Genomic DNA, 13,470 nt, shown 5'->3' with positions numbered 1-13,470 from the left:
ACACTCTGTTTCTTACTGCCTCCAGCACTCTCAGTTGTAATTTCTACCTTCCTCTTCTCGCCCTTCCCCTTCTTTTCCTCCTTCTCCCTCTTCTCTTCCTTTAACATATCGGCAATCCTCTCTGCGTGCCCAGCTCATTGATAAACATCATCCATGGTACTTGGCTGACCAGTGCAAGTCTCTTCTTAATAGTAGTTGTTAATCCCTTTTCAAACCGAAGTGCCAACATCTCATCACTAAAATTCAAGTCACTACATATTCGATAATTCCATAAACCTCGTTATAATAAGTCTCTACTTGTCATCTCATCAGTCATCTTGAAAGAATCAAATTCAGCTCTCATCTTACTCCTAATATGTTCTGGCACAAATACAGGTCTCATAGTCTCCTTAAAACCTTTCCAAGTGATAAAAGGTTCATCACTCTCCCTCCAAGCTTCCCTTAATACACTAGTACAGAAATGGCTTTTGGCTACGGTTAAAAAGCCCTTTTGGCCACGGTTCCACAACCGTGGTAAATCAGGGCGTTGCCTTAGATCAACAACCAACGGCTACGGTCATTAGCCGTAGCCAAATGTAAGTTTTGGCTACGGTCACTCATGTTAACCGTAGCCTTATGCTAATCTAAGGCTACGGTTATATATGTTAACCGTAGCCTTATGTTAATCTAAGACCACGGTTGTATCTTTTAGCCGTAGCCATATGTTAATATAAGGCAACGGTTGTATTTTTTAACCGTAGCCCTACATCATATTAATTTTTTTTTTAAAAACGCGGCTATACGTTTGTACAACCTATTATAGATCATCGGTCATATGGTAAACCTGGCCTCCGCAACTCAAAATCAATCCCAATACTAGACAATATTCATAAAGATGCATACATTATCCGCTACAATTCCAAAAATACATTATCCGCGACAATTCCTAAAATAACCATAAAAGAGTAATTCTTGTGCCATTATCCGCTACAAATTAAAACTAAACCAATAACGTTTTTTGTGCCAATACATAATTACTAAAGAAGATTGTCCATAAAGTAAGTAGCCCACAAGTCTCGAACCTCGTTGATCTCTTCAATCGTATATGAAGCTTTTGATCCAAACCACTATCAATAAATCAAAGTACATACTTATTAGAATCAAAAAACAAAAGTTCAATATTTAATCCTACATTTTGACTAGTAGCTTAGTTAGATAGAATGAAAAATACCTTCTTATGATCTTTAATGTTCTGGTAGCGTCTCACTATATCTAACATGTACCGCATCACATAATAGCCACACTCTGTGCTTCTAGTTTGTTGATGACACTGTACCGAAAACATTTATTAAAAAAAGATTAAACAAAACCAAAATCACCATAAGCAAACAAACTACCAACAACAACTTATTGATTCCAACGCCATTGGAAAGTAGACTTCTTCAAGATTCTATCCGTATAAAGAACGTAATTTTTGTCTATGTAAAACTCCAGATATGAAGCAAACAAAATGACCCAATTCTGCCCAATTAGAAAGATTAGGGGCATTTTCGTCACAAAAACACAAATATAGAAGTTTGGTAGCAATTTTAAAAAAAGTGCTTTTAAAGGTAGTAATTTTTAAAAAATAATTTAAAAGGGAGTAAATTTTAAAAAGTTGTATATAAAAGGTAGTTTTTGATAATTTACACTAATATTTATAATTGATATGGACTTACAACAAGGTTACTCCATTTCATTGATAAGCCTGACTTCAATGTGGAGCCTGCCTTAGCCCTAAAAGATCGAAATGCACTGCGCCTCGAAAGAAGCAAAACAAAAGTATTAGTTAGTCATGATCACCCGTTCATCTCATTCTTTTTTTTCAATCATCAACCTAATCATGCATACTACCAACTATTACAGGCAAATTTTTTTGTCAAACCAGAACCGTTGATCAGTGAACAATATGACACATTTTAGCAAAAAAAATATAATATGCAAACACTTACATCTGTATCAAGTGCTTAAAGGAGACATCTCGCTTTGATGTTGCCTTTGGATCACAGAAATAGGCCTCATGAATTAACGGACAAATAACAGCTAGAAACCAGTGATCTCTGTCCAATAAAGGTAAAAAAAACAGAAATTCCACAAAGTTAGTCCTTACTCCTAACAGTCAAGGCGAATAGAGATTAAAAATGGTAGCAAGGATAAAGTTCATTTGCATAGGGTAGTTCAATGAGCATCTTATAGTTCTCTTGGCGTTGAAACAGCCTAATGGAATTAAAAACCTATGAAAAGCACATAACATAGCTGGCCATATTAATTCTAGACAAAATTGGTGCCCATTAATCAATTGCTAAAAACAAAATAGACAAAAAAGATAAGACTTACCCTTGACAAAATGGAGCAAATATGATACGAACACCACGCATCTTAAGCAAGCTGCACTCCACGTAATTCATTACTTCATCGTTGACTTCTTTATCAGTTCCCATCTGAGACATGATTGTCGGGCACAAAAATCCAACACTGGACATGCCTTCATGATTCTGCTCCTCACAAAACTTTTGTAAAAACCTTTGTACACATGAAAATAGCACCTTAAATACCAGGCTAAAAAGAATATATTATTATGTAAAATAAATTCATATTTATCTTACAAAGATCCACACTTGAATAGATAACACATTTAAAAAGTCCATTCGAAAAAGTTGCATGATATCTTCTTCGGTGATGACAAAGATTTATTCTCCTTCAAATGAAAAATCTTCGACGAGAGTACAACTTCAAACACCTTTGCCTCAGGCCTCATTAGCGCTAGGTAATCATGTAACTTTTGACATTCTATACTCATACTTGATATATACTCATCAAAGTTGGGCTTGATTGGTGATTTGATGCCAGAACTTTTCGACGCTTGTTTTCCCTTACTAGCGATCGATAGATTACCACCAGAGAAGACTCCTATTTTAAAAATGTCATTATTAATAAAACCAAATAATAAAAATGCCCGAAGTGAACTTAATTAAAGTTATATATGTATATATATTATTTGTACCTCCCCAACAATGATTTGTTCCTTTGGCCACTGAACAAAACTTCCTATTGCGTCACCTACACGTTCATGATATTTTGTAGGAAAAGGAAGTGGGGCAGTACCTTCCAAAATTTTATCAACGGAAACCCTTGCATTACCAATTAATAGCGGTGTACCATGAATGACCGGAATGCTATCTTTCGATGGTGGGTAAACTGTACCTATGGCAACGCCGAAAGTCTCTCCATCATGTATACAAGTTAGGCGACACTTAGTTGGCTCCTACAATATCGGAAGATTTATGTGTTAATAAAGATAATACAATATATACGACTAAGGGTACTAGTATGCTTTGATGGGAAGAACAACCCAACTCCATGTCGTCCTCAAATTGCAGCAACATAAAAAAAAAAAAAATTCTAACCCAAGTTATACTTCAAGGTCAGTAGTTATATGGAGTAGTACTTTGACTGCTCAATATTATTCAATTACATGACTAACTCGAGAGCTCAAGTTGCGCATTTTCCATTCATCGAGGGAAGATCGTTACTTTTATAATTGTATGCAAGGTTTAAAGGCAAAGTTTAATTCTATATATGTAACTATGTAAGTAGACTTTTCTATCACAAAATATTCTAGTCACACACCTTAATTTCAGTAGGATTTGGTTGTCTTTCTTTGCTCATCTCTATGCTTTTCTCCGGGTTTGCCGATTGACAACTACCTTGGAGTTCATCCATATTTTCAGGTACTTTTAAGCCCATTAGCTTCAACATACCCTGACCTCTTGTCGAGCCTCCGTCGAATTAGAGAGCTTAAGGACTTTATAGTATCATTTCGTACTCTTTCAGTGATTTCGGCTACTTGTTGATCAGAAATCCCCACATCCCTATGAGAAGTTCCATGTGATGTACCAAACACATCCTTGATAGTAACTCCGCCTGGGAAACCTCTTACTCGACCAGAATGTTCCTTCTTTTTTAGACTACGTGACAAGACATCATCATACCTATGAGGAACAAATTCTCCTGACTTTACCTTCTTTCGCCATTCAACCTAGATTATTATTAAAAAAAAAAATAACATAAGAGATTATAAATAAAAAAATCAAGGCAAAGGAAGAAGTTGTTAGTGAAGGTTAAATCATTTCTGATGACAATAATGTGCTCATAAACTGGTTAAGAAAGGTCAGTTCAACACAGTTAAGTATCAAGTATATACCATTTCGTCTTGAACTTTTTGAATCTTCTCATCTGGAACTTCCCCATCTGATGACTTAGTCCTTCCCTTTATCCAATACCAACTACGATCAATAACTTCATCAGAATTTGAAGATGAAGCTATCCACTCAGGAATCCTTTGATTGTATCCTCGTCTACCCATTACATGAGGATGCTCATTATGCTTTATACTTTCAGCGGCTTTTTTACTCTTCTCCTACATTAAAAGAAAATGAAGTAGAAATATGTTTAAAATAAGAATTACGGAATTATTTCAGATGATAATATGATTACCTGAAAAAGAAATTACATAACTATGACAATTATCACCTTAAATTCATCTGACTCTCGGTAAGCTTTAAATTTCTCCCAATCAGCAGGCTCAATGAAACTATAACAATCAGCTGGGGAGTCATATTTTGGATGTTTATTTCGAATGTACTTTCTAGTCAATTTACCCTTGAAATCTCTCCACTTTGCTCCACAATTGATTAGTACGTCCTTCTTGTGTGTCTCATTGACTAAATATTTTGCCTGCGATAAAGAAATTGTAAGATGACCTGATAAGTTATGACCAAACCATTACTTGCATCAGAATTTGGACAGATCAGTTTAACGTAAAAAATCAGTTTTGCCAACAGTAATGACAACTACTCAACAACATTACTTGTTACCAGCATTTGGACAGATAATTCACATAAAGGTCAGTTAGGGTCAAGTTCGTTTTCATCGAATCAACAGGACACATCGTTTTAATGTACTTCAATTCATTCATTGAAACTTATTGAGTAGGTCGATTATTTCGATTAAGTGCGACACCATGACAACAAAAATAATAATAGCTAATATAAGACATGAACATAATACGTACCGAAATATCTTTCCAGAGCAAATTTTTAAGACTATCTTCTACATCTTTATCCCAGTCATCAAAGTTAATGTTCACTTGACATCGAACCTTCTTACCACAGTAGCTTGCAAATTTAGTTGCGTACCTCCCTGTTGGAAAACCAGCTTTATCCCACTGTAGAAGAAACGGACCTTTATCCTCCTCCTTCTTTAAAGTAGTTGGTCCTCGAGTTCGCTTCTTTGTCTGAGTTTGCTTCTTTGTCTTATCTCCACCTGAGTTTTCATTTGTCTTATCTCCACCTGAAGCATCATGATCCTCCATCGTACAAAAACCTATACAGTAAAACATAGTCAGTCAATATAACAATATTTGGAGTATGAGGAACGCAGCTTGTTGTGCTTCATGGAAGCACATAGTGACAAGATGAAGAAAAGAAGACCTGAAGACCTGATGTGGTTGTGGAAAGAATCAAGCTGCAAGTTAATCAAAGGATAATGGGGGTGTGGGATGTTCATCTAGATGTGTTAACAATGCTTGGTTTAATGAAATTAATAACCATTTACCAAAAATAAATAAACAATATAAAGTAGTAAAACCTGAAAATATTATAGTAAACATGTTATTGTATTAAACAGCATATCACTATCAATCATTTTAGCTTTAATAACGATAATATTAATTTCCTGTTTCATCTCTATCTTCCCAGATACCCTCATTATGATCTACTCGTACATAATTAGTTTCCAAGTTATCTTCAACCGGCATTGAAGGCAAACCCTCTGAAAATGGGGGAATATCATCAAAATCATCATATTCTTCCTCGTCCACTACATCATCCACTCCAAGAATACGTCTCTTGCCTTGAAGTACAACACACCACTTATCATTCAAAGGATCCGAAATATAGAACACTTGTTTTGCCTGTGAAGCCATAATAAGAGGCTCATTCTTGTAACCTTGCGTACTAAAATCAACCAGTGTGAAACCATACTCGTCTACACGAACACCTTTCTTATTTTCTGCCCATTTGCATTTAAACAATGGAATCATGAATGTTGTATACTGAAGTTCCCATATGTCCTCAATAATCCCATAATATGACATTTGATTACAAGTAGGTGTACCACTGCTAAATTCAGTAGACGAAGCTACTAAAGTAACTCCACTATTCTGCATTGTACTCTTGTTATCTTGACGCTTGGTATAAAAACAATACCCATTAATATCATAACCTTCATATGATTTTAATTCAGTATTGGGGCCATAAGCTAACCATTTAACAGTTTCACCAACTTCATTTGGTGTGCACGATAACTCAGCAAGTACTTTAACCCTAAACCATTTCACAAAAGACCTGTTGTGTTCTTCAACCAACCACTTGTCATTTTTTTTAGGGTATTTTGCCTTCAGTATTCTCATGTGCTCCTCTATGTAAGGATGAGCTTCTGTCAGATGTTGTAAGACAAGAAAGTGAGCATCATTAAGCTCTTGAGGATTAAGTGATACCCATTTTGCTCCGATAGTACCTTTACCCTGAAGCCTTCCTTCATGTCGAGACTTCGGTAGCCCAAACGGCCGCACACCAAACGAGATAGTCAGGCAAAATCTTATAACCTCTCGCCGCTATGTATCCTTCTACAATACTAGCATCTGGCCTATATCTATTGGTAGTGTACCCTTTCAAAACTCCCATATATCGCTCAAACGCATACATATCTCTTAAATGTACGGGGCCCAAAAGTTTAGCCTCTCTAACCAAATGAACAACCAAATGCACCGAAATATCAAAGAAAGAAGGGGGAAAATACATCTCGAATTGACACAAGGTTTCTACAATATCAGCTTGCAGCTTGTCTAGTGTGTCAGGATCAATCACCTTGCTATATATTGCATTAAAGAAAAAGCACAGCCTGGTAATAGCAACTCTCACAGGTTTTGGTAAAACAGATCGAATCGACACAGGTAAAAATTGTTGCATTAGCACATGATTATCATGAGACTTTAGTCCAATCAGTCGCAAATCTTTCATGGAAACAAGATTTTTCATGTTTGAACAATATCCATATGGTACCTTAATGCCACGAAGACACTCACATATAATAAATTTCTCCTTCTTAGACAATGTGTAGCAAGCAGGAGGAAGATATACACGTTTCCCTTTCTCTTGAGGTGCTAGCTCATTCCTTGTTCCCATTTCTTCGATGTCCTTCCTCGCCTTGTAGCCGTCTTTAGTCTTTCCAGGAATGTTGAGAAGAGTCCCAATAAGACTTTCGGCAACATTCTTTTCTACATGCATGATGTCTATACAATGTCTCACTGACATGTGTTGCCAATATGGAAGATTCCAGAATATAGACTTCTTCTTATATTTAGCATTCTTTTCAAATTTATTAGGCTTTCCAAAAACAACATTAATATCTTTGACTTGTTCATATACTTCATCTCCCTCTAGTGGAATAGGTGCCATTCCACTCTCTTTCTCTCCATTGAATGCCTTCTTCATCCTACGATAAGGGTGGTATCGAGACAAAAATCTTCGATGACCAGTATAAACATTCTTGCGACTATAGGTGAGACGAGGAGCTATGGTACCGTCATCACATATTGGACATGCCTTTTTCCCTTTCACCGAGTAACCAGATAAATTACCATATGCAGGAAAATCATTTATGGTACATAATAACATAGCACGCAGAGTGAAATCTTCTTTGGCAAATCGCATCATACACCTTTACTCCTTCATTCCACAGTAATTTCAAATCATCAATGAGGGGCTCTAGATATACATCTATATCATTACCCGGTTGCTTTGGTCCTTGGATAAGAAGTGACAACATCAAGTATTTGCGCTTCATACACAAATAAGGGGGCAAGTTATAAACACAAAGAAGGACAGGCCATGTGCTATGTTGACTACTTAAAGTAGAGAACGGGTTCATCCCATCAGTGCAAAGGCCAAGTCGTAAATTTCTAACTTCATCACCAAATTCTGGAAACATTCTATCAATAGTTCTCCACTGAGGGGCATCTGCTGGATGTCTAAGTTTACCATCCTTTTTTCTCATGTCTGCATGCCACCTTAAGTTCCTCGCATCAATTAGATTGGCAAATAATCGTTTAAATCTTGGTATTATGGATAAATACCAAACCACTTTTGCAGCAGAGCCTTTCTTTTGTGGAGAATCATCGTCCTTATCTTTTAATCGATATCGTGATGTACCACATTTAGGACACTCCTGCAAATCCTTATATTCTTTGCGGTACAAAATGCAGTCTTTTGGACATGCATGAATTTTTTCATAGTCACAGCCTATTGGGCACATAATTTTCTTAGCCTCATAAGTGGATTTCGGAAGAACATGATCTTCCGGAAGCATGTCATTTAAGAGTTCTAATAATGATGTAAAACTCTTATCACTCCACTTATTTTCCACTTTTAAAGACATTAAGTTCATAACTGCAGACAATCGCGTAAATTTGTTACAGTTAGGATACAAAGGTTTCTCCGCATCACTGAGCAAACTCTCCAAAACTTTTTGGTCATCCTCAAAATTAACTTGCACATCCTCAATCAAGTCATTTACCCGATCCCTTTGAATATCTTCATCATCAATAACATATGTTGCTCTCTCTTCTCCACCCACTACGGTTTCAGGTGGAAACAATCGACTCTCCATGAAATATCCAACGTGTGTAGTCTTTCATAAATCCACGTAAAACTAAGTGCTCAACACATATATCAGGAGTTAAAACTTTCTTTAAATTTTCACAATCAATACAAGGGCATAATATGCGTGTCTCTCCTTTTTTAATTGCATTCTCAGCAGCACATTTCACAAATATCTCCTTCACTAAAATCCTAAACTCGAGAGTAGAGCGTTTCATATTATACATCCAACTTCGGTCCATCTCTAAAAACAACAAAGAACACATTTAATCAACAAATAACGCAGGGAGAAGAAATTTTATTACTACAACACTAAAAGATTCAAGTGAGCACATAAAGCTAATTTTCGGTGTTGATTGTTAATTTGATTCATGTTTAACAAGAACTAGATAATTGAGAAAATTGTCCAATTTCATTGCCCTTTGCTCACAATATTTTCATGCAAATAGAAGTTATGAACTTGAACAAAAAAATTGTGGTCCAGTGAAAAGTGAAAAGACAATCAGATAATCAGAAAATACACCTGATTAAACACAAGAGATTCTTGCCAAGTATACTAATTAAAAATAAAAGAAAACTTTAGCATATAATATTTAAAGTTGTTGCAAGTAAATTTATGGTTATGGTTGTGGTTTGTTTCTGCAAAATTTTAATTTAATGTTTGAGAGTTAGAGACCCAAAAGCAGAATGCCATTACAATCCATAAAAATTACTCCATAATAAGAAACAAAATGTTTAAAAATATCAGTATTGCTTAGTTACGGTTGTGAAATATTTTGTACGCAATCATTGTCTGATGAATTATTCTTGGCAGGGGAAGGAATTACTATAATTAATCTTAGATATTTGTTACGAAGTATATGAGTAAAGGGTAACACAAGGCTCTAAACTATCACATATTTTCAATTAAGGACCTCAATTATCTAAGTTTTCCATTAACTTTCTGAGTTATCACCAGGATAAGGACCTATACTATAGAAAAATTTTCAGTTAAGGAATTCAACTTTGAAATTATCCAGTTAAGGACCTCAACCTTAACACCGTTATATTTTCCGTTAGGATAAAGTTGATTCACGCTTTGCTCCTCTTATTCATAGCTAACCCCTTTGGTTGATCTCTCCCTGTTCTTGAAAAAATCATCATATATTTTTGCTCTCAACTCTCCTCCGTTTGCCTACTCGTATAAAACTTGCTAAAATTGGACAACTTTCATTATTTTTTATGCAAAAAAGTGTATGTGCAGCTGGTACGACCACAGGTTGCATCAAGTGGTGAGTGGACAACTTTCATCACATATAACTAACCATCAATTAATGAATACAACAGTTTCTGAAAAGAATTTGAGAGGTTTGGTAAAATAAAGGAAGACTTAAACCGGGATAGAAGGAATACATACGAGTATACGACTAATGAAGAGTCTCAGTGTGGAGCATGAGAATGATTGATATTGTAAGAATAAGTTACATCAGTAACAAATGAAGCAAGAGTAATAAAGTTGGATTAAAATATTTTCTTTCAAGCACTAAAATATAAACAGAAGTGATTTCAGCATTTGGGTAAGAAGAAGAAGATAAAACACACATTTTAATTTATCAGAAAAGTAAAAGTTAACAGAAAAATTAACAGTGTTTGAGTAGAGATCCTTAACTGTAAAGTTCTATAGTTGAATCTCGTAATTGGAAAAATTTTAATAGTATAGGTCCTTGTCTTAGTGTTAATTCTTAACTTTCTCATTACTATCATCCAATTTCACTAAAAGTCAAAAATATTGCCCCTTGTTTTAATTTATTTTGCAAGTCAGTGATCCCAATTCAAGTTCTCACTCTCCCCCATCTTGTATCAAAAATTCAAGCTAATCTATAAGGACTGTCAGCATTCTTTTTTAATCAAAATCGTCTTCCAATTAAAGGCAAGAAACTAGTTGATGCAATCAAAATGATATTCATGGACAAAGGAATAAAAATATACGGATTACAGAGGTAGGAAAATGGACATAGCACTATACAGTTGATGCAAAGGGAAGAAAGATATATTTTTTTGACAGCGAAATTTGTAGTCCCAAAATATGTGGGGAATTTCTAACATGCGAAATTTTGGTGTGGATTTGATAAATATATGATTCGTAGTATAATATACTTCGGAGTTAAAGGTAAGATAAGGATCCAAACTATTCATTTGTTTACAGTTAAGGCACTATACTATGGAATTTTCCAGTTAAAGAACAAATCCTAATCTGTTAAGTCTCCGTGTTAAGTTTTATTGAAATCATACTTTCTATATCTTTCTTCCCTTTTCATCAACTGATATCACACATGAACACTCGGACTTCAAATGACCATATAACAACCAATACATCCGTCCTAATCATTTGCTTAACATTTATAATCTCTCCAAGGGTAAATTTAATTCAACTAAATGTACCAAATGACCGGGACGGAGGGAGTAATATTCTAAAATCCAACCATACGAGTGAGTTGTATAACTATAACACCAAATTACTCAGTCGAATCAAAATATTTGATCAAACAACATAAATCATGAGCCCAAGCATCAATCTAAACTACCAAGTATCACAAATCATCAAAAAAATTAATACCCAACAATCTATACCTAAGTTAGAACACCTCATCGATTCATACCCAATTTCCAAAACCATTAAAAAAACATAAAAAAATGCATCCTTTATCATCAGAAACAATAACCAATCAATACCCACAACACAAAACATCAACTCTTGTATAAAAAAATCAGAAAATCTAAATAAACAAGTGTAATAAAAAGAGAGAGGGACGAACGAGAATTAGCCATGGATATTTCATTAGTTTCATCTGCAGGATGTCTAATTTTATGGAAGTAAGCTTACCCTAAATTAAATAATACACACCGAAATATAGTGACAATACAAGAACTAGATTCAATAATAAACTAGAATTTCTAAGCCCTAAATCCAAAAGAATAACACTAAAGATCAATTGCTTATACCAGATTAATTGCCCAGAATAAATCAGTTGCATATCCCCCTAAATAAGCTTACTCTAAATCAAATTAAGCAAAAAATTTAAATAAATAATCAAGAAGTACAGAAAAAATACCAGATTAATTGCCTAGAAGTCGTGGTGCAGGTGGCGTCGTGACCGTGGCTGTGAGCGTCGTCGCTGGTGATGAGGCGGTGGTGTCGAGATGTGATAGAGAGTAATTTTTTTTAATTAGAAGGAAACTGTGATGAGGAAATATGTCTAGAATGTGTGTTTATTTGTTGAGTTTTTTTTTTTAAGAAATATAATATATTTAATTGTGAGTTTGAGGTAAGAGTGTTTAGATAAAGCAGCGCGAAAGTTATATGCTTGTGCGCCAAAATTTATTGTGATAAATGGCTATGGTTGATAAAAGAGCCGTTGCCTTAATTGTGTACCAAAATACATTTGGCTACGGTTTTTTAATGAACCGAAGCTTTTTATGTTTTTTTATATATTTAGCCACGGCTAGTTGCTAGCAACCGTAGCCGTTTACAATAGGCTACGGCTGTTTATCATGACCGTAGCCATTTGTACCCGCCTAATGTCATTTCTGTACTAGTGACAAGTGAGGCGGGAAACAAGAGGTCCTCTCGGTCCACTCTTAACAAATAGCATCTTTCGTTGTCGCTATAGGTCCCTAATATCACTAATACTGACTCTCGTCCTGAAAAGTGACTAATGGTCTAAACTATACCTATCTTTCGATCTTAGCACAGTTTAGTCGATTGAATTGATGGTCTAACAGCCTTCCCTATCTTTCGATCTAATGGGTCCGTCACAAATAAGGTATCTAACTGGTCGCATGCATTTGATTCGTTAAATACAACATTTAAAATCAATTAAAACGAAATAAAGCTCACGAGGTCAGTCGATCGACCGGGTAGGGTGGTTGATCGACCAACACGCGGGTTCAGTCCATGTGTAATCTATTGCCGCCTATGCCATAAATCGCCTACATCCTAGTACAAACTATTTAGCTACTCATGCTGAAAGTGATACTAATACTAACACTAGGGCATAAAAGAGTTGAATTCATAATTAAAGCGATAGGGCAAACAATTAACATGCACTAATAAAGATGGTTTTGGGAAGCTACTAGCAATTCTAATCTAATAACGAAATAGACGAATTGAAATAGGGCAGAAGAATACCGAGAATAGCATAAGAATGATTAAGAACAAGAGCGAAAATTCCAATGCTTACAATATTCCAAACCCTAATTCTTCCTAAAACCGTATGTAAACTTAATGTAAAACTGATAATAAAACTTAGGTAAAAACTGAATGAAACTGAATGTTTCTAGGTTACGTTATATAGCAATTAACGTAACTTCTTATTTCCTAAACCTAGCATCATGGGCTTGTGCTTCCTCAGTCTTCTAATTCTCGTCTGAAATAGCAGTTGGGTCGATCGACTGATAGGACTGGTCGATCGACTGGTCCTCAACAAACAGTAGCTTCTGGAACCCGATAGTTAGTCGATCGACTGAAGGAGGTGGTCGATCGACTGGATGAGCTGCTACTTACCTCTTATAAACTCGTGGATTTGTCTTTTGGGTCTTGGATTGCGCACAAAGCTCGTTCCTTAAGCAAATACTTCTCGTCACATGTAATGCAGGATACTCGGGGACGAATTTAGCTCGATTTCCGCTGGATTCTTCACATTTCTGCAATAATGTACAAAAATACGGAAGTAGACGGAAATAGCGAGAAATG

The 13,470-nt window shown here is 35.4% G+C and overlaps 2 protein-coding genes across 2 annotated transcripts; both read right to left on the bottom strand.

The window, feature by feature from the left end:
* Positions 1–843: 843 nt before the first annotated feature.
* Positions 844–12,028, bottom strand: LOC141634244 (uncharacterized). Its single transcript, XM_074446474.1, has 12 exons — positions 11,831–12,028; positions 5,093–5,403; positions 4,552–4,755; positions 4,223–4,438; positions 3,649–4,057; positions 3,023–3,283; positions 2,625–2,928; positions 2,356–2,541; positions 1,971–2,078; positions 1,698–1,773; positions 1,211–1,309; positions 844–1,106 (listed from the first exon to the last, which is right to left on the bottom strand). The coding sequence occupies exons 2-5, from the start codon at positions 5,390–5,392 to the stop codon at positions 3,746–3,748; spliced, it is 1,032 nt and encodes a 343-aa protein (XP_074302575.1). The 5' UTR covers positions 5,393–5,403; positions 11,831–12,028; the 3' UTR covers positions 844–1,106; positions 1,211–1,309; positions 1,698–1,773; positions 1,971–2,078; positions 2,356–2,541; positions 2,625–2,928; positions 3,023–3,283; positions 3,649–3,745.
* LOC141627918 (uncharacterized) lies at positions 5,747–7,574 on the bottom strand. Its single transcript, XM_074441114.1, has 2 exons — positions 6,686–7,574; positions 5,747–6,615 (listed from the first exon to the last, which is right to left on the bottom strand). The coding sequence occupies exons 1-2, from the start codon at positions 7,572–7,574 to the stop codon at positions 5,747–5,749; spliced, it is 1,758 nt and encodes a 585-aa protein (XP_074297215.1).
* Positions 12,029–13,470: the final 1,442 nt, after the last annotated feature.

Source organism: Silene latifolia, chromosome Y (genome assembly GCF_048544455.1).
Source record: "Silene latifolia isolate original U9 population chromosome Y, ASM4854445v1, whole genome shotgun sequence".
Taxonomy (NCBI): domain Eukaryota; kingdom Viridiplantae; phylum Streptophyta; class Magnoliopsida; order Caryophyllales; family Caryophyllaceae; genus Silene; species Silene latifolia.
Note: the sequence above shows the minus strand (reverse complement) of the source record. Positions and strands in the feature narration are given on the sequence as shown.